The sequence below is a fragment of the Protopterus annectens genome, chromosome 10.part0 (genome assembly GCF_019279795.1).
Source record: "Protopterus annectens isolate FY-2018-M chromosome 10.part0, PAN1.0, whole genome shotgun sequence".
Taxonomy (NCBI): Eukaryota; Metazoa; Chordata; order Ceratodontiformes; family Protopteridae; genus Protopterus; species Protopterus annectens.
Genome location: NC_056744.1, coordinates 1694634668 through 1694656676, shown reverse-complemented (window position 1 = coordinate 1694656676; position 22009 = coordinate 1694634668). Strand labels below are relative to the sequence as shown.

The 22009-nt window shown below is 40.0% G+C and overlaps 1 protein-coding gene across 2 annotated transcripts in view; it reads right to left on the bottom strand.

Annotated features, from left to right (window-relative positions):
- LOC122813914 (zinc-binding protein A33-like) overlaps positions 1-22009 on the bottom strand; it is a 425931-nt gene that overhangs the window by 87365 nt on the left and 316557 nt on the right. Inside the window, exon 5 of one of the 2 annotated variants that reach the window (XM_044086457.1) lies at positions 4447-4573. The exons of the other annotated variant lie outside the window; for it this stretch is intronic. Within the exon in view, the coding sequence (XP_043942392.1) occupies positions 4447-4573 (127 nt within the window). The remainder of the gene's footprint in view (positions 1-4446; positions 4574-22009) is intronic. 2 annotated transcript variants of the gene reach the window in all.

Genomic DNA, 22009 nt, shown 5'->3' with positions numbered 1-22009 from the left:
TTGTCATCACAATAAACAAAACATGCTGGAGGGATAGGTTCCTGTCCCAGAGACTCCCCAGACTCTGGAATAGACTGCCCATACATGTCAAGCAGAGTGCCTCTTTGGCCCTCTTCAAAAGAAACCTTGATGATTGGATGGGAGAAAGGAAATCCACCCCAAGGATCACGTCTGTCTCCCCTGCTAGACAGGGGTCCAGGAAGTAAATAGTGTGGGAAGAAATAGCCAGGGAATTGTTATGGCTAGGCTTGTATAGTTCAGTAAAATCCAAAAACAGCTTCAGGATAGAGGTACCAAGAGTGCAAAAGAAAAACGCAAATAATCCTCGAAAATACACTAAGTACCACCAAGGCTCTGGAAGTCACAAATCTTTTATTGAAACACCCAGTCAAGACAGTTATGTGCTTTCGGGTTACATCCGAACCCTTCATCATACATAAAACCATTGCATATCCTATGCATTTAAATACTAAAAAAGGCGCCAAAACTTCATTACAAAATATTTCATCCCTAAATGATCATTTCGAACTTGGCCATTAGATGGCAGCAATAATACATATATTTCATTTTAAACCATTCTCTAGTTAAAAACCAATAATTAGCCTTAGTATGTAAAATGAGAATATATTTATGTGTATGTATAAAAAAACTACAATAAAATCAACAGTGAAAATACATATAAAAAACATAAAAATATGAAAAAAAGCACAAGGACACACAAAAAACACATAACTATGCATATATATAAAAACACCAAAATTAATAAATAAAAAAAATATTGTGATTCTAGACAGACACTATTATGAAGGTGCAATGCAGTCAATGTTAGATGGAAATTAAACTTATAAATTGATAAACAGTACACAATTAAACAAGATAATTAGCAACATGCACAGTAATCTGTATGATTTATTAATGTGTGACATTATTAGTCCTGACTTACATAAATACTTTTTCATTGAATTACCAACTACTCCAACTTTTAGGGGTCTGCCAATGATCCATAAAGACCCCCACAAACCTAAAATGAGACCAATCATCTTTAGTAGAGGGTGGTTGACAGCACCACTCTCCATATATGTTGAGAAGCAACTAAGAGAGTTAGTTCAGGCCACAGGCACCATTATTAAAGATACTCAAAATTTTAGTATTACTTTTTCTGAATGTATAAACAATGGTGCTGATTTTTCTAACATTTGGCTCATCACTTTAGATGTAATATCGCTATTTACTGTGATACCAAATGCAGATGGTTTAGAGTATATAAGACAGTTTCTAAGTGCAATAAATGTTAGTAGTGATGAAATGCATGTTGCTACTTGAGTTGATTCTAGAGAACAATGTTTTTGTCTATACTGATAAATACTATTTACAGACAAAAGGAGTGGCGATGGGGATGCCTTGTGCGAATTCGTATGCCAATTTATTGTGTAAAATATAAGAAGGTGCACCATGAGCCAAAAGGCTTAAAAAAGATATATCTCCAGTAGTTAAAACACAGGTTTACTGACACACAACACGAACAGACTGCAGTAGGGTAAGCGCTTTCACGTTATTATGTTTAACGCTTCATCAGACATCAAGGCAGCCTCAAGCACATGTTAATGTCTTAAGGGTCTATTTGCTAAAAAAGGTTTAAGTGCTATTCTGTCATTTAGACCAAATTTATGCGCTTGTAATTTTAATATCCACTTTTTTAGCAAATAGACGCTTAAGACATTAACATGTGCTTTTAAGATTTTATGATGTTTGTATTTTAATCATTGACATATACATTGTTTTTATTCTGATTTGTTAGTTTGAACAGATGACCTGTGAGTCATATATATTTAAACAGATGGTTTGAGGCTGCCTTGATGTCTGATGAAGCGTTAAACATAACGTGAAAGCGCTTACCCTACTGCAGTCTGTTCGTGTTGTGTGTCAATAAACCTGTGTTTTAACTACTGGAGATATATCTTTTTTAAGCCTTTTGGCTCATGGTGCACCTTCTTATATTTTATTGAGACTGTCGTATGCCAATTTAGTTATGGCCCAATTGGACAAGACATCTATCACAGACACTGATTATGCTGGAAATATTAAATATTACAAAAGGTTTGTAGATGATGTCTTTCTCCTGTGGGATGGTACTGAAACTGATTTATGTTCATTTATTGAGTTTATAAATCAAACCACCAGTTTCCTGAGATTTGAAGGTAAATGGTCCAAGTAAGAAATTGAATTTTTAGACATGTTTATTATTAGAGAAAATGATAGTTTTTCCACTTCGCTACATAGGAAAAGTCATAGGAAGAATAATTTGCTTCATCACATAAGCATGCAGCCTAGACATATATATCAGAATATAATTAATCAAGGACAAAGAATATCCAAATTGATTAGTGATGACACTAAATGTGAACAAACATTAAGTAATTTGAGAGATGAATTCATTATGAGATGATATTCTAGAGAAGAAAGTAATGTATTAAAAGATCCCAAAATAGTGGAAATTAAAGGGAAAGGTAGAACTTACTTTAGGAAGAAGAATGTGAATGCTGCTGAATCAATTCAAACAATAAGACACGTCAATTCGACCATTACACAGGTTAGATTAAATATACCATATTCCAATAATAACAGGAATATACGTGAGGTGATGAGTAGGAATTCGGCTATTTTAACTACCAATAATGAGATCCGAAATATAGTTGGTCTCCAACCTAGGTATAGTTATCACAATAAGTCCTTGAAAAGGTAAATATTATGCTATGAAGAGAATAAAGTGAATAGAGTGATGTCAAGTAGGCAAGGCACTTTTCCATGTAGGAACTGCACTCAGTGCTCCTATATGTTAGGTTCTAATAGCTTTACACACCCTGACACCAACAGGACCTATGTTTTTAAACATTATGCTGATTGCAAGTCCAGAGATCTTGTCTATTTAGCTAGCTGCATTAAATGTACACGCTTCTATATAGGCAAAACAAACCGAACCTTGAGAGAAAGAGCAAGAAAGCATATTTATGCCATTACCCGTGAAGATGAGACCAATGCACTGGCAAAATATGTGTTGGATCATGACTTAAGTCATAAGTTTAGATTCATGGTGCTTGAGTTGGTTAAAAAGAGTAATAGACTAGGAAACATTAAAAATTACACAGAGAAGGAAGGGATAAAATGGATAATTAGGATGCAGTCAGACAAAGGTAATGGTTTAAATGACAGGATATCGAATAAACCATTCCTTAAAGACAGACCTTTAAAACACTGAGATGAAATATATGAACTATATATATATATATATATAATATATAGATATATACATACATATATACCCATATTAGATATAGGCATCTATTTATTTTTTTTAATTTATTAATGTTGGTGTTTTTATATATATGCATAGTTATGTGTTTTTTGTGTGTCCTCATGTGGTTTCTTTATATTTTTATATGTTTTTTATATGTATTTTCACTGTTGATTTTATTGTGTTTTTTTTATACACACATATAAATATATTCTCATTTTGCATACTAAAGCTAATTTATTGTTTTTTAACTAGAGAATGGTTTAAAATGAAATGTGTATTATTGCTGCCATCTAGTGGCCAAGTTCAAAATTATCATTTAGGGATGAAATGTTTTGTAATGAAGTTTTGGTGCCTTTTTTAGTATTTAAATGCATAGGATATGCAATGGTTTTATGTCTGATGAAGGGTTTGGATGTGACCCGAAAGCGCTTACTGTCTTGACTGGGTGTTTCAATAAAAGATTTATGACTTCCAGAGCCGTGGTGGTACTTGGTGTATTTTCAAGGATTATTTGCGCTAGGCTTGTATAGGCCCTAGGGCCGATAGCCTAGTACCAATCTATGAACCTAGAGAGAGAGCTTTTTCATTATGGCTTAGGGTTCCTATTACATGAATGAACTTTTCAAAGTTCGAATGTCATATGGTCGACACCATATGATCTAACTTTGAAAAGTTCAAAGATTAAATGTACTGGCGGGGTGCAGGGGGGGAACCTAGAGAGAGAGCTTTTTCATTATGGCTTAGGGTTCCTATTACATGAATGAACTTTTCAAAGTTTGAATGTCATATGGTCGACACCATATGATCTAACTTTGAAAAGTTCAAAGATTAAATGTACTGGCGGGGTGCAGGGGGGGCTTGCCCCCTGCTCGGAGCATTAAGGTAAGTTTTTTTTTTTTTTGATGTTTTATTATATATTCGAAGTTTCAAACTTTGATCATATGTTGTCAAACACATGGGATTCTAAGTTTTGAAACTTCGAATATATAATATAGACTCATGGCTTATTATGACTAAAATGGTCCTCAGTGACTGGTTCACTTACTCAGGTAGCAAATAAACACACAAGACATCGCAGCATAGCATTTTAATAAGGTACTCATAAGTCTCAGAAAAAAAAAAAACATTCCTTGAGATGTGACAAGGCCTACCTGCTGAAACTAAGGTTTCATAGTTCTCTAACTTCACTTCCTTATGAAGCTCCTTCTCTTGTTTTGTTAACATCTTCATCTCCTCTGCTGAGAACGTAACAGCAACATCTTCAAAGGATTCTGGAGCCTGTAAAAGACACATGGCGCAATTCATCTTTTCTTTTACTGCAACTGGTGTAAAATATTCTCTTTTCTTTTAATGTATTGAATGTAAATTGCATTATTATTTCAGCAGGGTAGCAGTGTCATTTGTTACCAGAAGTGCAGTTAAAACAGTAAAACTAATCCTTCATTAACAAGTACAAATTTCCTTTCCACAATTATGCAAGTAACAATGCCTTCATTTCTGAGTTGAAAAATGTCCCTTGCTACTATTTCTGTCTCTCTACACACATTAAGGTCAGCAGCAGGAGGGCACAGAGTTCCAGTTAAAGACCATGTTTAGAAAAAGACTGGGTGATCGAATTTAAGGAACAGGAAAACAGAAAGGAATGAGGGAAGCCTTGAAATGTGGAAAAAAGTGGGATCATAGCTGAGTAGGAATGAAAAGGTAGGAGCAGGGATAAGATGGAGAAGGCATGGGGCTGTGAGATAGTTGTAGAAACTACTGGAAGACAGCTGCAGAGTAATCAGAGGATGACAAACCATGGAGGATTACTTAAGAAATCTACAAGAAATGGTCCAAGATTACAACCAAGCTGTAGCAGGAACAAGATATCCTCTCTGGGGTGGTGGAGAAACTGATGGGTGAAATTAATAAAATGTAATGGCCAGTGGCAAAATGGATGGGATTCAAAAGATAGAGGGAGTATGAAAACAGCAGGGTTAGAATATGTATAACAGTCGTGGGAGGGATAATCCAAAACCAATCATTTCTCAGTGCCAAATGTTACCTGCATTTGTGCAGGACTCAGCAGTATGCAGCAGGGTAAGACTAGAGGCATACAGAATTACAATGCAGCAAGGCTCAGACAAAACTGTGGTCTAAAATATATTCGAAGAGGAATAGTCTGTCCAGATCAAGGGTTACATCAGTTAAATTTATGTTTGCTTCTGATAGAGCTGGTGGACTTCAGGTAGATGTAAAAGCCCCTAATGCACTTACTGAAGAGAGCAGAGGAAGACAGCATAAATACCACATTGGGTTTCCACTGAAAACAGGCTACTAGTCTTCTGGGAATAACCCGCTCAACGAAGGATATATAAACAAAAAAACAAAAGAAGTAAAAAAATGATTCAACAAAAGAAGGGAGAACCGCTATTCTGCAGTTTGGATATTGGTTCATTTAACAATAATCCACTACATGGCATTGATAAAGGCAGGATTTACCCACAGATGGCACAATCTGATCAACAGGGTGAAGACTGAGTGATTAAACAAAGCCAGCCATGGATAAATTCTGCGCCACTCACACCCTGTAGAGTATTGCTATTATACAGGGAAACTTTAAGAAAAAAGTCTTAATTATTATTTATAAAATTATTGTATAAAAAGAATTCTGTGCTCTTCCATCTGCTTCTGGTAGTCTGGGATGGCCAATATATGAACTGCACATGCTCTGTAAATGTGTACATATATTTGCATGGTTTTCGGACATATCATTGAGGAACATAGTCACTAAAGGAAAACGCCTGTTTTTGGAGGCAAGAGGCTTTTTTTATTTACGTAGTTATTTACTTATCATTTTATCAGGTTACATGGTATGCCCCATGCAGCTACTTGTACAGGTGCTCCTGGCACTAAAATTGTGAGGGTCTTTTTGTGAAACAGAAAACCTTCAATTATTCAGAAGAGCAACACTTATTACATAATACAAAAAGCAGTTAAGCTGTCATTTAATGAATTTTCACACATTTCTGTAGTGCCTTGTGTAAGAATCAAGCATAACTACTGTAGAACAGTGTGTGTGTGCTGTATCATTAAGAAGCATATCAAGGACTGACCATGCATATATAAACAGCAAGCACGTGCTATACTCAGTGCTATTTTGTAAGTGCAGCCAGAGAGTGAGCATGTATGAATGAATGTAGCTAGTTTGTATATACGTTACCCAAGTTAAAGTTTATAAGCTTCAATCGTGACGTGTTTGTACATAATAAAGCTGCTTGAACAGAACCCAAAAAAGACTCGTCTATTACATCCCGACTAGACGAGCAACATGTCAGAACCGGGACTCCAGAGACTGACATTCAGAGCTACGAGGTACGGAGATAACAGTGAAGGAAAACTAAGAGAAACGAGCACAGAAAAGGGCCAGAAAAGAACCAAAGGTAATGAAAACTTGCAGAAACTGTTTATTTTATGAAAAAGATAAAATGGAGCATTACAAGGGCACAAACCGCATTATTAGACAAGTGAGAGGCATAAAATATTTATTAATTAAAAGGAATGGTTAAGATTAAGATATCTGATAAAACGATTATGAGAAAAGCAGAAAGAGTATGTTTAAAGCAAAATGGGCATGTTTAGAGTGAAACGTGCACAAGAAAATCACAATGGGAAAAGAAATTAAATGAGCAAAACAAATATAACAAGGACAAAAAGGACACATTAAGCATAAATAAAGTAAGGCGTCTGCATGTGGTTTGGCAAAGTGCGGTGTTTTGGCATAACTACAACTTTGTATTGTATCGAGGACATAACTGGAGTTAGTTGAAGTATCTCAGAGTGTGCAAAAGTGATTACAGTGTGTGCTTATTACTGTGAATGTATTCCAAAGAGTTTATTTGTGTGCAAATTGCAACTATTTTGTGAAGTGCAGTCAAAATACAGACATTTCAAAAAGTTTCTTGTGCTGGGTGCATCTATTCACAGAGTGCCACCATTACAGAGTGTTTCTTGCACTGTAAAGAATTATCTAGTAAGGTACCACCATTCTGGGGAAGTTTCAGTGAGCAGTGTACCGTTATTCACAAAGTGCAGTTACTTTGAAATGTTTCTTTCTCCGAGCTTCTTCTGCCTAGTTCATTTGCACACTGCAGTTATTTTAAATGTTTCTTACACTGACAAGAGGTAAGTTCTTGCAGTAGAGCAATTTCAAAAGTATTACATTACCCAAGAGACTTATTTCAGAAAGTTCAGTTATTTAGAGGCTTGTTGTGCTATTGGACAAAGTTACAAATACTGGCATACATTTCTGGCATATGTGTATCTGTGTGTGTTTGTGCATGTTTGAGAAACCCTTCATTGGCATGTGTTAATATGGCAGACAGATTTTGAAAGCCCTCACTACTTGTATTTGATCAGCATATTGCACAGAATTGGAGAATATCTGAGCAAGAGTACAATATTTTTATACAAGCAGCTTATTCTGACAAAGATGCATGCACCAGGGCATTCATTTTGCTAAACCTAGCTGGGTCAGAGGCCATTGATAGAGCATTCATTTGTGTATGCACCAACAGTATATGAGGGAAAAGGTGAAATTGTCATATTGCTGTGCATGCCAAATCAAGGGAAGACCCCAAGTATTTGAAGCATAAATTCAGGGAAATGTGCAACCCCCAGATGAATATTACATTAGAGAGGCATTTGTTTTACACAAGAGATCAGAAACCGGGGAAACATGTTCAGCTTATATTACTGACATAAAACACAAAGCTAAAATGTGTCAGTTTGGTGACCTAAAGGATGAGTTAATAAAGAACAGACTTGTGTGTGGTATTAATAGTGCTACTGCGAGGAAGATTTTGCTTTGTGACAGTGATTTAACATTGAATAAAGCCACTGAGACTTGTCAAATCCATGAAGTTACAGAAAGGCAAATGAGTATGCTTGCAAGTGACAAGAGCATGGTTTCAGAAGGCTCCAGAGCAAATGTAGATAGGATGCAACACATGGCAAACAGAAGCAGGCCTAAGCACATGGCAGCCACAGCCCCTGCTGGTTCACCAGAGAAACCATGTATTTTTCCAGCAAGTTCTAAGAAAGGAGCATATTCAGTGCAATACAGGCGTGAATCAGCAAAATCCAAATCCAGCTTTATTGTTAACTGTCACAATCGTGGTGCCATTCATGACTAAAAGAAAGAGATGCTTAGAATTTGGTTAGCAACATCACAAGTATAAATAATGGAATCATTTTCAAAAATTTTGCAAATCAAGTAAATCCCACACAGTTGTAAAGAAGGGTCACTCAAAAAAGTAAATAGATCAAGTAGACTGCAACTCCACTTTCTATGCAGCTGGTGTATCAGTAATTGGTGAAAAAGTTGATGCAGTGAATTTGTTGGCAAAGAATGAAGTGTTTTGTACTGTCCAGATCAATGGGAAATCCACTGAGCTCTATACCTCTCAACCTGGAAACATCAAAAATCTGGACAAGGCCCATGAAAAATAGGTACAAATCTGTATGCTGATTAACATCTAATTTGCATACATAATTATGTAACCCCACCCACTGCAGTGGAATTGTGGGATACCAAATTTCAAACGCAAATTGAAGAACAGACAACCAAAACATGGCACCAGAGTCCCCCTGCAGCCATTCCAGTGTCCTGTTACCTGGCTATTTTGACCCATTTACCATAAACACTACTAATGTATGCATACTGCTTTACTTCAATGATCTGAATTTTATTTTTACATTTTACAGCACAACAATGCAGAAACACTAAAATACGTCATCTGGTAAACAAAGCAATACTGTCTCACAATGAAAACAGGCTTGACATTAAACTTTGCCCTTGAAACTCACATTCATTGAAACAGCATTGAAACCCACACACACCACATCCAAAGAAAATGCATCTGGCCAGTGGTGCATAAAGATTACCTTTGGGCTGTTTTCAAATCATTGGCCCCTTGCACACAAAACAAGAAACATACATGTGTTCTTTTCTTTATACACCTTCCTGACTTTATTAAATTATATTCCTTGTATAATACAACACACGTTAGAGTGCATTTTAAATTTATTGTTTGAACATTTTACCAGTAATCTGTACTGTAGGTAATGAAACAAAACACGTGAACCAATAATGAGAAAACTGCCCAATTCAGAACTTTTCCATCATAAAAGTCTGCTTCCACACCCACACTATAAATAGACTAACAGTAGTGTAGGCCATAGGCATCTTGCACAGCGTCTCGCACTTATTTTCAATTTCATTTTTTTTGGGGGTGGGGACAAACGGTCAAAAAACAGGGACACATTTTAAACATTGCTTGTATAATTTTGTACAGTTGCTAGAATAAAATGCTGTGCTACCATCATGCATTTCACTGGCAGGTTTTGAACCCAGGACTCTATGCACTACATTCAGAACATACCACTATCCCAAATCAGCAGCTGCCTGAAAAATAGGAAAACTGAAATCATTTAATGAATTAATTTCTCACTTCTCAACATAGCTCTTAACCTCATGGACAAAAAGCCAATAATGGGGGAATACAAATTCAGTTCTCACTTCTCACTCACCATATCTCTGAACTGTTAGCACAAAAATGTTCTTACTTCTCATAGCTCTCTGAACTCTTAGTACAAAAAAAAAAAATCTGGACAAAGAGAACATAACTTTCAACTGTCTAAAAGCTCCATTTAAACAGGGGCAAGTCTGCACTTCCACGTTTCAGTATCCTTCTTTGAGTTTACATGAAAAACCACTGTCCCTACCCATTTACAAAGGCAAAAATGCAGCAGACAGTACCAATGATTTCTAGAAGACACACATGTCTCTTACCATTACTCAGTTTAGTCTCTTTTTGCTTGACCTATCCAGGTAAGCAGAGTTCCCGTTACTCCAGTATTCTTCCATACAGTTACCAAATGCTCTTCTAAACTCGTTATGCAGCCCAACAGCTGAATATTCTTTGTTGACATTTTCTTGTTAATTTATCGTTAATCCATTGGTAAGGGCTGGCTGGCAATCTTTAACCTCTTCCACCTTTAAAACTAGACTGGAGTGAGGGTTAAGTGGATCACTAGCCCTCCGTACCAATGGACTTAACAGTAAATACTACACATAAAATTGGGTCATGTAGCCAAGCACTTGCACTACAGAATCCTGCATAACATGCAGTTAAACAAATCATTTAGAGAGCACCACCACATGTCAAAAGTAAACATTGTCCTCCACTTCTCGCAGGAGAATATGGCAAGTTTGTATTCTGTGGCAGTCTGTAGGCCAAACATCAGTAGCAATGTTGTAGTTAGTTAAAGCTCAACATCTCCAGGGCTGAAGTCTGACAGTGCATTCTACTCTGTGGGGTTCCTCTACTTCTCCACTGCCACCATTTACCATTTATGGCAGCAGCAATCTGGAATTCTTATCCACAATGGAACATTTTACTGTGATCCTTTACATCAACTGATATTTAAGGACCAGCTGTCAGTTAATGCTATGTCATCTTTGTAACATTCATGCTGCTAATCAGGATGCATTCAGATGACACCACAATGTGGATGTTTCATCAATCTTCTTAGAGATCTATATTGTGACATTAAAGCACTGCAGTATTATGCAGTGCCCAAGAAGGTTAAATATTTCTTAAAGTTGTACTTATCCCTTTCTATACATAAAAACAATATATTATGCATATGATGCAGTTGTGCATTCATATGCTTTCAGTTTGCATATTTAGAATTGTTTCCATATGAATCTCTGATCACATTTTAAACCATAAAGAACTCTAAGATGCAAATATCACTTTTGCAACTTTCCATCTTTGCATGTTACTTATCTTCTTCGTAATATATTTCTGGTTTCATGATTCTTTCCTTCCAATTCTGCATTCTCACACAACTCTTGTACATATCATTCTTAGGTTGTCCTCTGGTTACAGAAATCTTCTTGCTTAGATGTGCTTGTCTTCTATAAATAGCTTTTATTCCCTCTGTACAATATACCATCACAGCACAAGGAAAAAAAAAAGAGATCTCATGAAGTTTTGAAATTACAGAACGAAAGCGCTTACCTGTATTTGGTTATATTAAAATTTTAGTTTTTACTTGGGGGTCTGTGGTTTTTTGGACATTTGTTTTGTTTGTTCGTAAGTAAAACAAGAAAATAACTGTCTGGGCATATTTTTTAAACATGTTGCTGCCTTATTGTGCTTATTTTGTGTACTCCTAAATTCCAGTCTGATTTGAAAAGCAACCTTGAAGTTTTTTTTTTTTTATATAAATTCTTTCTTTAATGCGAGAAAATTCAGTATATGAACATATGCAATAAAAGGTGTGCTTGAGTTCTGCTACTAAGCAAATGCAGATGTTTATATGTTTATTATTTAATGTTTTGCATAAATAAATAAAATGAATGAATGAATGAATAAGGAAATAAAACATTGTGATGAATGTGGGAAGGGGGACTACAGCCCAGCAGCCTGTATCATGAGCTGTCCTTGTGTTTCACTTCCAAAAAAACACCCACAGCTCAGGTCAACATTTCTCCATTCTTGCCAAAATCAGTATTATTAGTGTCTTGTTTCCACTAATGTATCAGCGGTTGGTTTGTCAGAGTGTCTTTGAAGGCATCCTGAAGTCATTTTCCATGTTTTGTCAAACTCCTGTTACACTTGGGTTTTCACTTTGGTGGCTGCTTATGCAACTACCTGCCTGTCCTGTCACTTCTTAGTTGAATATGTATACCTCACCCACTAGTATTGCAAGGAAGGCCTCTTTAACCTGACAGATTCCCTCAGTGTTGTTTCTGCCTACTGGAATTTGGGGTTACTGCCATGAGAAGCACAAAACACATTTTGGCCAGAACTTCTTGCCAAAACCCCAACTACTGACATACAGAACAGATCCTATTCAGATTTCTTCTACCTTCTAAATGTATATGGGACAATGATTTTTGGAGCAGGAGTCTTAGATGAAGGACATTAACTGTAATCCCACTACAATCTACCAGATTTTCCGTACTAGTAGCAGTCTCAAACAAGTAGTACTGAAATCAGACTGAAGGGAACCTCAAGCTGATATTCAAAGTCCTTCATGAGGGCTATAAAGGCAAAATTATCTCCTTTCCAAGGGGTCTAGAAATCTCTTGCAAAGTAAACTCTCTGAATAAAATGCAGGAGAGTCTAAATAATGTGAAATAAGATTTGAAAAAACGTTTCATTGAAATACACATTCACTGAACAAGCACAAAACCACCTAGAATTTCATATAGTAAACAAATGCCCCACACACACACACACACACACACACACACACACACACACACACACACACACACACACACAAACCCATGTCCCTAACCCAAATCCCAATTCCAGTCCTAAAGTCATTGATCTGTTGAAGTACTACAGCAACCAGATTCAATGTACCACTGAGACTGATTATTAAATACTGTTTTGGACAAAAGGGACTCTACCTGATTGCTATGTTCCAAACCTCTCACATATGATCCCATTAGCCAAGGACCCCTTTCACAGAAAAAATGCTAGGATAAGTGGATAACAGGAGATGTACAGACACTGCAGGAATCTTACTGGAGGAGTTTAGCTCTGATGTTGCTATGCAGAAAGAGCAAACATGATCACTCTTGATATATGATTCTCAAGCGTGTATTGGCTCTGAGGGTTAGCTTTATGAAAAGAGATGTAAACGACTTTAAAAATAATTAGAAAAAAATACAGGCAGATCTTGTCACATCAAGTATGCCAGCAGGACATTGAACAACATCCCACAAAAAAGGATCAGCTAAGCTGTAGTTATTGTTTCTCCTCTGTATCTAACTGCTATTACCTGGGGTATATATCCCTGCCTGAGTAGTTTGTTCAGCTTGACGGATGAACTACAAGCCCTTCTTCTGTTCGTTCGCGCCATTAATCCCGGCTGCTCAGCTTTCAGGCGAATTGCTCCATTAATCCCGGCTGCTCAGCTTCCTCCGAGTCCTAGTGTTGCTGCCCGGCCACCACCATTAATCCCAGCACGAATTCCCGCCGTTTCAGCCAGCCGGAAATGATGATGTGAGCTCCTTGAGCTCAATTCCGACTGGCTGGTAGCCTGGCGGAGCTGATGTCATTGCGCATGTGATGACATCAGCTCCGACAGCACGGAAATTTTAAAAATGTAAAGAAAAATCGGAAATGAAGGGGTGCCACTCTGGAATCATGGCACCCCCTTCATTTGGACTACAAAACTCTGTAAAAACAGAGTAATTCGGAATGGTTGGGAGGTCTGCTGAGCTCAAAGTAGACACTGGTTCAAAGCGCAATGTTATATCGGCAGACACATTCGCTAAGGTGAGAACTAATGAACAACTCAATGTGGCTAGTAGTGTGAAACGTGCTGCTTATGGAGGTGAAGAAATTCAAACTGAAGGCTCAGCAGTGCTTTCTTGTTATTTGGCTAGGAACTGTTACAGCTTGTTATTCTATGTAGTTCGTAGACCTGTGCAGTCATTATTGGGTCTTAGACAGTTGGAGAATGAATCAGCTTTCTTTTACCAAAGAAGTTCATCATACAAGCACATATCCTAGTTCCAATTTTTTTGAAGCCATTTTCTCATAGTATGCTGATGTTTTCAAATGTCAAGTTTGACAAACTTCCAGTTGTGTTTTCTATGAAGTTAGACCTAGAGGTCAATCCAGTAATCAGACCAGCAAGAAAAGTTCTGACAGCTACGCAGGAAAATGTCAAAGCTCACTTGGATAAAATGGTGCAGCAGGGTGTAATTTGTCCAGTTACAGAACCAACTGAATGGGTGTCATCTATAGTAGCAGCTCACAAAAATGTCTCAGACAACATGAGAATATGTACTGACCCAAGAGATTTGAACAAAGTAGTGAAGAGACTGCATCATCCAATGCATACAGTCGAAGAGGCTGCATCTCCAATACCGAATGCCACTGTTTTTTCTGTCTTGGATGCAAAAAGTTCATTTTGGCAAGTGATGCTTGATCGCAAATCCTCATTACTAACTACTTTCAGTACCCCATTTGGCAGATATAGATTCCTGAGGATGCCATTTGGAATAAATTCTGCAAGTGAAGTCTTCCAGCGTGCAATGGAGCAAATTTTTTCAGGTTATCCTGTGCCATAACAGTAGATGATTTATTGGTTGGAGGCAATGGTGAAGCAGAGCAGGACAGAAACCTTAAGAGAGTTCTAGACAGAGCATGACAGAAACCTTAAGAAAGTTCTAGACAGAGCACGTGAAGTCAACTTAAAGCTCAATCTTCTGAAGTGCAAATTCAGACTACCAGAGTTACATATGTAGGTCATTTATTTACCATCACTGACTTATGACCAGACATATCCGAGCAAGCAGCTATTCTTGAGATGTCAGTACCAGATAATATTCAAGCTCTACAGAGTTTCCTTGGCATGGTCAACTATTTAGGCAAGTTCATACCAGACTTCAGCAAGTTGACAGCACCTTTAAGAGAGCTGATGTGAAAAATGGCAAAGGGTCTTGGTTGGAACAGCACCAGAAGGCATTTGGAGACCTTAAGCAGAAAATTGCCACTCCATCTACATTAATATACTATGATGTCAATAAACCATCTATCTATGTCAGGCACACTGACGTCCCGCTCACCAGACTGAACAAGGAGAGGGTCACGGTGAGCAGCCTGTCGGGCGCTAGGATCCGCCACATAACACAAGCACTCAGGTCACTCCAAGGCAAGTACAAATATGACTCAGTCATTGTCCATGCTGGTGTGAATGACCTGAGACGTACCTCCCTGGACTACATGAAAAGAGACATAAAGGAGCTCTCTGAGCATGTAGCCCAGGCCGGTATGACCCTGACCTTGAGTAGCATCTTACCCTCACCAAGAATTATGCCACAATATGAAGACAAGATGATCAATTTCAACAATTGGCTTAAGTACTGGTGTCATTCAAAGGGGATCCAATGCCTGTCAGCTTGGGATGATATGCTCGACAAGCCACAATGCTTCGCTAGGGACGGCTTGCACCTGTCACCCCTGGGCTATTGGATATTGGCAAAGGCTCTTGCTACCCCCATAGTGCCCTTTTTAGGCAAGGCTCAAAAGACAAACCCACCTCCATAGGTATCACAAGGGATAAGAAACTAAGAGTAATGCTACTCAACGCCAGAAGTCTAAACCTCAAGATGCACTTTTCGAAACTCTCCTTAGCATGGAGAACATCGATATCTGTGCAGTAACAGAAACCTGGTTCAGAGCTCCTGAGAGCACCCCAGCACTACCAGGTTATACCTCATACCATGCTTTTCGGCCCCAAAACTTGGATCGAACCACAAAAGGAGGGGGAGTATCGATATTCATCAAAGATACCCACACCTCCAGGTTGGTGGCAAAGCACGAAGCATCAGAGACTATCCATGTGCAACTAACAGTGGGTAAAACTGCCTTCCAGTTTATAGCCTGCTACAGACCACCCTCCCAAACCCAGGAGCCCCACTCAGCCTTCCTGAGAACACTGGAAAATATGAAGGTCTCTCCAAACACCATTATATTGGGCGACTTCAACTACCCAAACATAGACTGGGAGCATTACTCTAGCTCCAACACCCTAGCCCAAAGATTCCTAGAATTTATAAACTCAAATGCTATGGAACAACTTGTTACCACTCCCACAAGAGGGGAAAACATACTGGACCTGATCATCACCAACATGGGGACTCTATGCTCCAGACCAGAAGTGTATCCCTCACTGGTAAGATCAGACCATAAACTAATCTCACTGGATATTCACATCCCGACCCCACCCCCTGCCCAGAAAACCACAGTGAAAAACTTCTCTAAAGCAAATTTCACACTCCTCAAAACCGAGGTGGAATCCTTCAAAGCCCCGGGCCTGTGGAAAATCTGCCCAGACCGCAGAATCCTTTATAAATGCATTCTATGAACACCTTCAGGAATGCATGGATCATGCGATCCCAAATAAAACCAAGACCCAATCCTCCAATGGCAGACGTCCTGTCTGGTGGACCCCAGCCATAAACAAACTATACAATAGAAGGAGGAAGCTACTAAATGATAGAGCAAAATCCCAAAAGGGAAGGCATCACTGATCAGTATTAGCAAAAAACTACGGGCACTCATAAAATTGTCTAAGGCCAGCTTAGAGAGAAAAATTGCACAGGACACTAAGGATAATCACAAGGCTTTCTTTAGTTATGTTAGGAACCTGGGTGGTAATTCCCAGATATGCTCAGAATTAGTCCAAAATGACAAAAAATACACTGAACCCACAGACATTGCCAACATCCTAGCTGACAGGTTCAGTGCAAACTTCTCCCCCCCTCCCCACCAAAAGGGCAAATCTCTATCCCAGCAGAGTGCTGCCCCCCTGACATCTCAGATGTTCAGGTAAGAGCCACCCTCTCCAAAGCAAAAAACACAGCATCAATGGGACCAGACGGTGTCCTGGGCTGCGTCCTACATGAACTCCAAGAAGAGCTAAACCCAAACATAAAACTACTGTTCAATCTCAGCCTTACTACAGGATATGTGCCCAAAGAGTGGCATACAGCAACAGTGGTCCCTCTCCATAAAGGTGGTGCCTCAACGAATCCTGGAAACTATCGCCCATAAGCCTGACTAGCTTGGTCTGCAAAGCTATGGAAAGGATCATCATGGACCTCATAAATAAAGATATTGAGGACCTACAGACACTGGATCCTACCCAGTTCGGCTTTGTTAAGGGCAGATCCTGCCTCTTAAATCTGGTTGATTTCTTTGAAACAGTCACCAAGGCCATTGACGAGGGGAAGGTGGTCCACACAGCCTACCTGGACCTCACAAAAGCCTTCGATACAATACCCCACTCGGGCATTATAGATAAGCTCACCAGCTTAAACATAAACCCCTATGTCACTAGATGGATTGCAAACTGGCTCAAGGACAGAACCCACATGGTTAGAATTGCTGGAGCCATGTCAGACTCCAAACCAGTTACAAGTGGTGTCCCACAAGGCTCAGTCCTGGGACCTCTCTGGTTCGGTATATATTTCTCGGAGGTACAGGCCAACACGGAAGGACTGTGGCTGACCAAGTTCGCAGATGACTACAAACTGGGCACCATAATCGACTCTCCAGCCAACACAAGCATCCTCCAAAAGGGCCTCATAGAAACAGACAACTGGTGCCAGAGCCATGGCCTCAAGCTAAATGCCAAAAAGTGTATAGTCATCCCCTTTGGCAAAAACAAAGTGACCACAAATTACCACATAGGTGGTAATCCATTAATTACAGAAGAAGTAATTAGGGACCTGGGGACCCAAGTTGATAGCAATCTCTCATTTGACAACCACGTGGCCAAAGTGGTTAGAAAAACATTTTATATAGCCCACCTAATCATGAAGGGATTCACATCTAGATCAGGGGAGGTCATCATGCCTCTTTACTCATCCCTCATCAGGCCCATAATTGAGTACAATGCCCCTTTTGGGATGTACCTTACCAGACACCTGCAGCAACTGGAAATACCCCAAAAGTACCTCACCAAGAGGATCAAAGGGCTCAAACAGATGCCATATGCTGCCCGGTTAAAGAAACTCCAGCTCTACTCAGTGGCATACTGCCTGTTCAGAGGCGGTCTGTGCCTGACGTATAAAGCCATGTCCAACCCGGAATTAATGGACATGCTGCACCTCAGAAAATCCAAATCCCATCGAGCTACGCGCTTGAGAGACTTGAACCTCAGCACTGAAATAAATAGGACATGCTGGAGGGACAGATTCATAACCCAGAGGCTCCCTTCACTCTGGAATAAAATCCCAGTCCAGGTTAGGCAGAGTCCCTCATTGACACTCTTCAAGAGGAATCTTGATGAGTGGATGGGAGATCGTAGGTTTACCCCGGGTATCACTTCTGTGTCACTGTTAGACAGAGGCACAGTATACTAACCTCGAAAAAGGGCATAGCAAAATAAATTTAAAATGGGTGGCAAAAGCCAAACACATTCTGGCTAGGCTTACAAATGCCCTAGGGCAGATAGCCTAGTATGAACCTAAGAACCTATGAACCAGTCACCTCTTTCCTGTGATGCTTCAAAATTTGGCCTTGGTGCAGTTCTTCTTCAGGAAGGCAGACCAGTAGCCTATGCATCTAGAACACTTATTAAAACTGAAATGCAGTATACTCAAATTGAGAAAGAACTTTTGGCAGTACTATCTGCATGTTCAAAGTTTTGTGATTATATCTATGGTTGAGCTATTCAGATTGAAACTGATCACCATCCTCTAGTTACTATTCTAAAGAAACCCATGCATTCAGCTCCAGCAAGATTACAAAGAATGATGCTCATATTGCAAAAGTACAACTTCAAAATGGTCTATAAAAATGCAAACTTCTTTATCTGGCTGATATCTTATCAAGATTGCCCAGAAATACAATGGAACAGCTTGACACAGAGAATTTTGACTTTGACGTAATGACAGCGTGTAACTTTTCTACCATGAGACTTGATGAGCTGAGAGCATACAAAGACTGATGCAATTTTGCAAAAGCTCAACCACTACATTAATGTTGGATGGCCGTCAAACCAATCTAGTGTACCACCTGAAGCGCAAACCTACTTTCCTTACAGAGATGAGATGTTGATGGAAGATGGCATTATTTTCAAAGGTCCTAAAATTGTTGTTTCTGCTTCCTTACAACATGAATATATACAGATTTTGCATTGTGGTCACCCAGGTTATGAATCTGCCAAAAGAAGGGTGAGAGAACTAGTAATTTGGCCTTCACTAGTGAAAGACATTAATAAAGTACTTTTGTCTTGTTCAGTACACAATAGTACTAAACCGCATTTGCAAAGAGAACCACTTCAGCTAAGTCATGTTCCTGAAAGTACAGTAGTGTACACTTACCATAAATGTAGATGTTCGAGTGTATTCACTGTTGCAGTCATCACACTTGGGTTATCTGCCTGCAGGTAGCCCTCAGTCAGCCTGAATACCAGAGTCTTAGGATTTCTGCGTCGGATGCTGTCGCTTCTTCCATGACGTCAGGTCGCCAGGGGTATAAAACAGGCAGCCGACACCATTACATTAGTTTTTCTTGCCCCAAATGTCAGAAGCCCCAAAATAGGAAGCTAGTATATGGTGGAGACCACCACCAGTAAAAAGTAAATACCAATGTCATTAGGAATGGCCACAGAGAGGAGAGGTAGAAAGGTAGAGAAAGCCAGGGAGCTGGAGGGAGAGAAACCAGGACTGCAACATTGAATACACTCGAACATCTACATTTATGGTAAGTGTACACAATTGTACTATGCTCTTCATGTTTCACTGCTGCAGTCATCACACTTGGGTTGATTCCAAAAGCTGAGGAAGGGTGGAGGCAGTCAAGAAGTGTTAGGGATGGCTAGTAGGCCTTGCAAGACTGCTGTAGCAAATCCAGCTCTGGATTTAGAAAATATTGGTAAGTGGTAATGCTTGGTGAAGGTGTGCACAGAACTCCAAGTTGCAGCTTCCAGTATGTCCCTGGTAGGGACTCCCCTGAGAAAGGCTGTAGAGGTGGAAGTAGCCCTAGTGGAATGAGGTCTGATCCCCTGTGGGGTAGGTTTTCCATGGGGCTTGCAGCAGAAATGGATGCAGTGTGCTATCCATTTGGAAATAGTTTGCTTTGAAATGGCCTTACCCTCTGCCCCTGTAGCAAAGCTGACTAGCAGCTGGTCATATTTTCTGAAAGGTTTAGTCCTGTCAAGGTAGAACCTGAGCTGTCTGTGCACGTCCAAGGAATGCAGGATCCTTTCCCCTTTATTCTGAGGGTTAGGGAAGAATGTTGGCAAATGGATGGATTGGTTTAGAGCCACACTGGATACCTCCTTAAGCATAAAGGATGGGTTAGTCCCGAGGGAAACCCTGTCAGCATGGAAAATAATGAAGGGTTCCACAGCCATTACTGCCTGTAATTCAGACACTCTTCTAGCTGAAGTTATGGCTAAAAGCAAGGCGGTTTTCCAAGAGAGGGATTTTAAATCTGCTGAAGCTTCAGGTTCAAAAGGGGGAAGCGTGAGCTTTTCCAGTACAAAGTTAAGGTCCCAGGCAGGGGTGGGTGCTCTCCTAGGGGGCCTTAAGTAGTTAGCCCCTCTCAGGAACTGTTTGATGAGAGGGTGAGAAAATAGAGGTGGTTCAGTACTGTAATGAGCTGAGATGGCAGAGCCATGAATCTTAATGGAGAAGGATAGGCCTCTGTGGAGTAGCTCTGCTAGGTAATCGAAGATTAGAGGTAAGGAGGGCACTGTTGTGTCCTTCCCTTGAGACTGATTCCAAGAACAATATCTTTTCCACTTTTCAGCACAGGATTTCCTAGTACTAGGCCTTCTGGCTTCAAGAATGACATCCAGCACCTGTTTTCTGAGGGTTGCTGGAGGTGTATTCAATGGATAGGCCAGGCTGCAAGGTTTAGGGATTGCAATTGTGGATGCAAAATCTGTCCCTCCTGCTGAGACAGCAGGGTAGAAGTCTGGTGAAGGTGCCAGGGTGGCACTGTTGTCAGACTGCGCAATAGTGGGTACCAGTGCTGGTGTGGCCAGTCTGGGGCAATAAGAATTGCCCTTGGCCTGGCCTGTTTTATCTTGAGTAGTACTTTTGAGAGGAGGGGCAGAGGGGGAAGGCATAAATTGAGAGGTTTTCCCATTGAAAGGATAGGGCATCCACCTTCCAGGCCCTGCTGTGAGGGTTCCTGGTGCAGAACTTGCTCAACTGGTGGTTCTCTGGAAATGTAAATAGGTCCACCTCCGGTGTCCCCCACCTCTGGATCAAAAGGTTGAAGGTGTTGGGCTCCAATTTCCACTCGTGTGGGTCTAGGAGATTTCTGCTCAAGTCTGCCAGTGAATTTTGTTTGCCTGGCAGGAACTGAGCTTGTAAATGCACTTGGTTGCTCAAGGCTGTGTTCCACAGGGCCATGGCTAACCTGCAGAGTGGGTAAAAATGGGTTCCCCCCTGCTTGTTTATGTACCACATAACTGTGGTGTTCTATGTATTTATAAGCAGTTGTCCTGGAAGGATTAGGTATTTGAAGGCCGTCACAGCATTCTGTACAGCTAGCATCTCTTTTTGATTGATGTGCAGGAGAATCTGAGCTGGGCTCTAGTGGCCCTGGATGAATTTGCCTGCCATGTGAACCCTGCATGCTAGGTCTGATGGGTCTGTTGTCAGGGTCTGGGCAGTGAGGGGTTGAGTGAAAAGCATTCCCTTGTTGTGGTTATATGCTTCTGCCCACCAAAGGAACTCTGCCCTTAGGCAAGGTATGATTGGAATGACTGTTTCCAGGTCCTGAGAATGCAGACACCAAAGACTTAAGCACCATTGAAATTTCCTCATATGCAGTCTTGCATATGGAATTAGCAAAGTACATGAGGCCATGAACCCTAGGGCTTGCAGTATTTTTCTTGCAGATAGCTGGGTTCTGGTGGCCATTTGTTTGAAGTAGTTTGTCAGATAGACCTGTTTTTCTGAAGTGAGAAATGCCATCTTGGAAGTTGTGTCCAAGCTTGCTCCCAGGTATACAATATTTTGACTGGGTACCAGATTTGATCTCTTCTCACTGATTATGTACCCCAATCAAGAGAGAATGCTTTTTACAAATGCCAGATGTTGAGGTAACAGTTCCTGACTGTCTGCTTGAATCAGGCAGTTGCCCAAGTGTGGGAAAATTTGGATACTTCTCT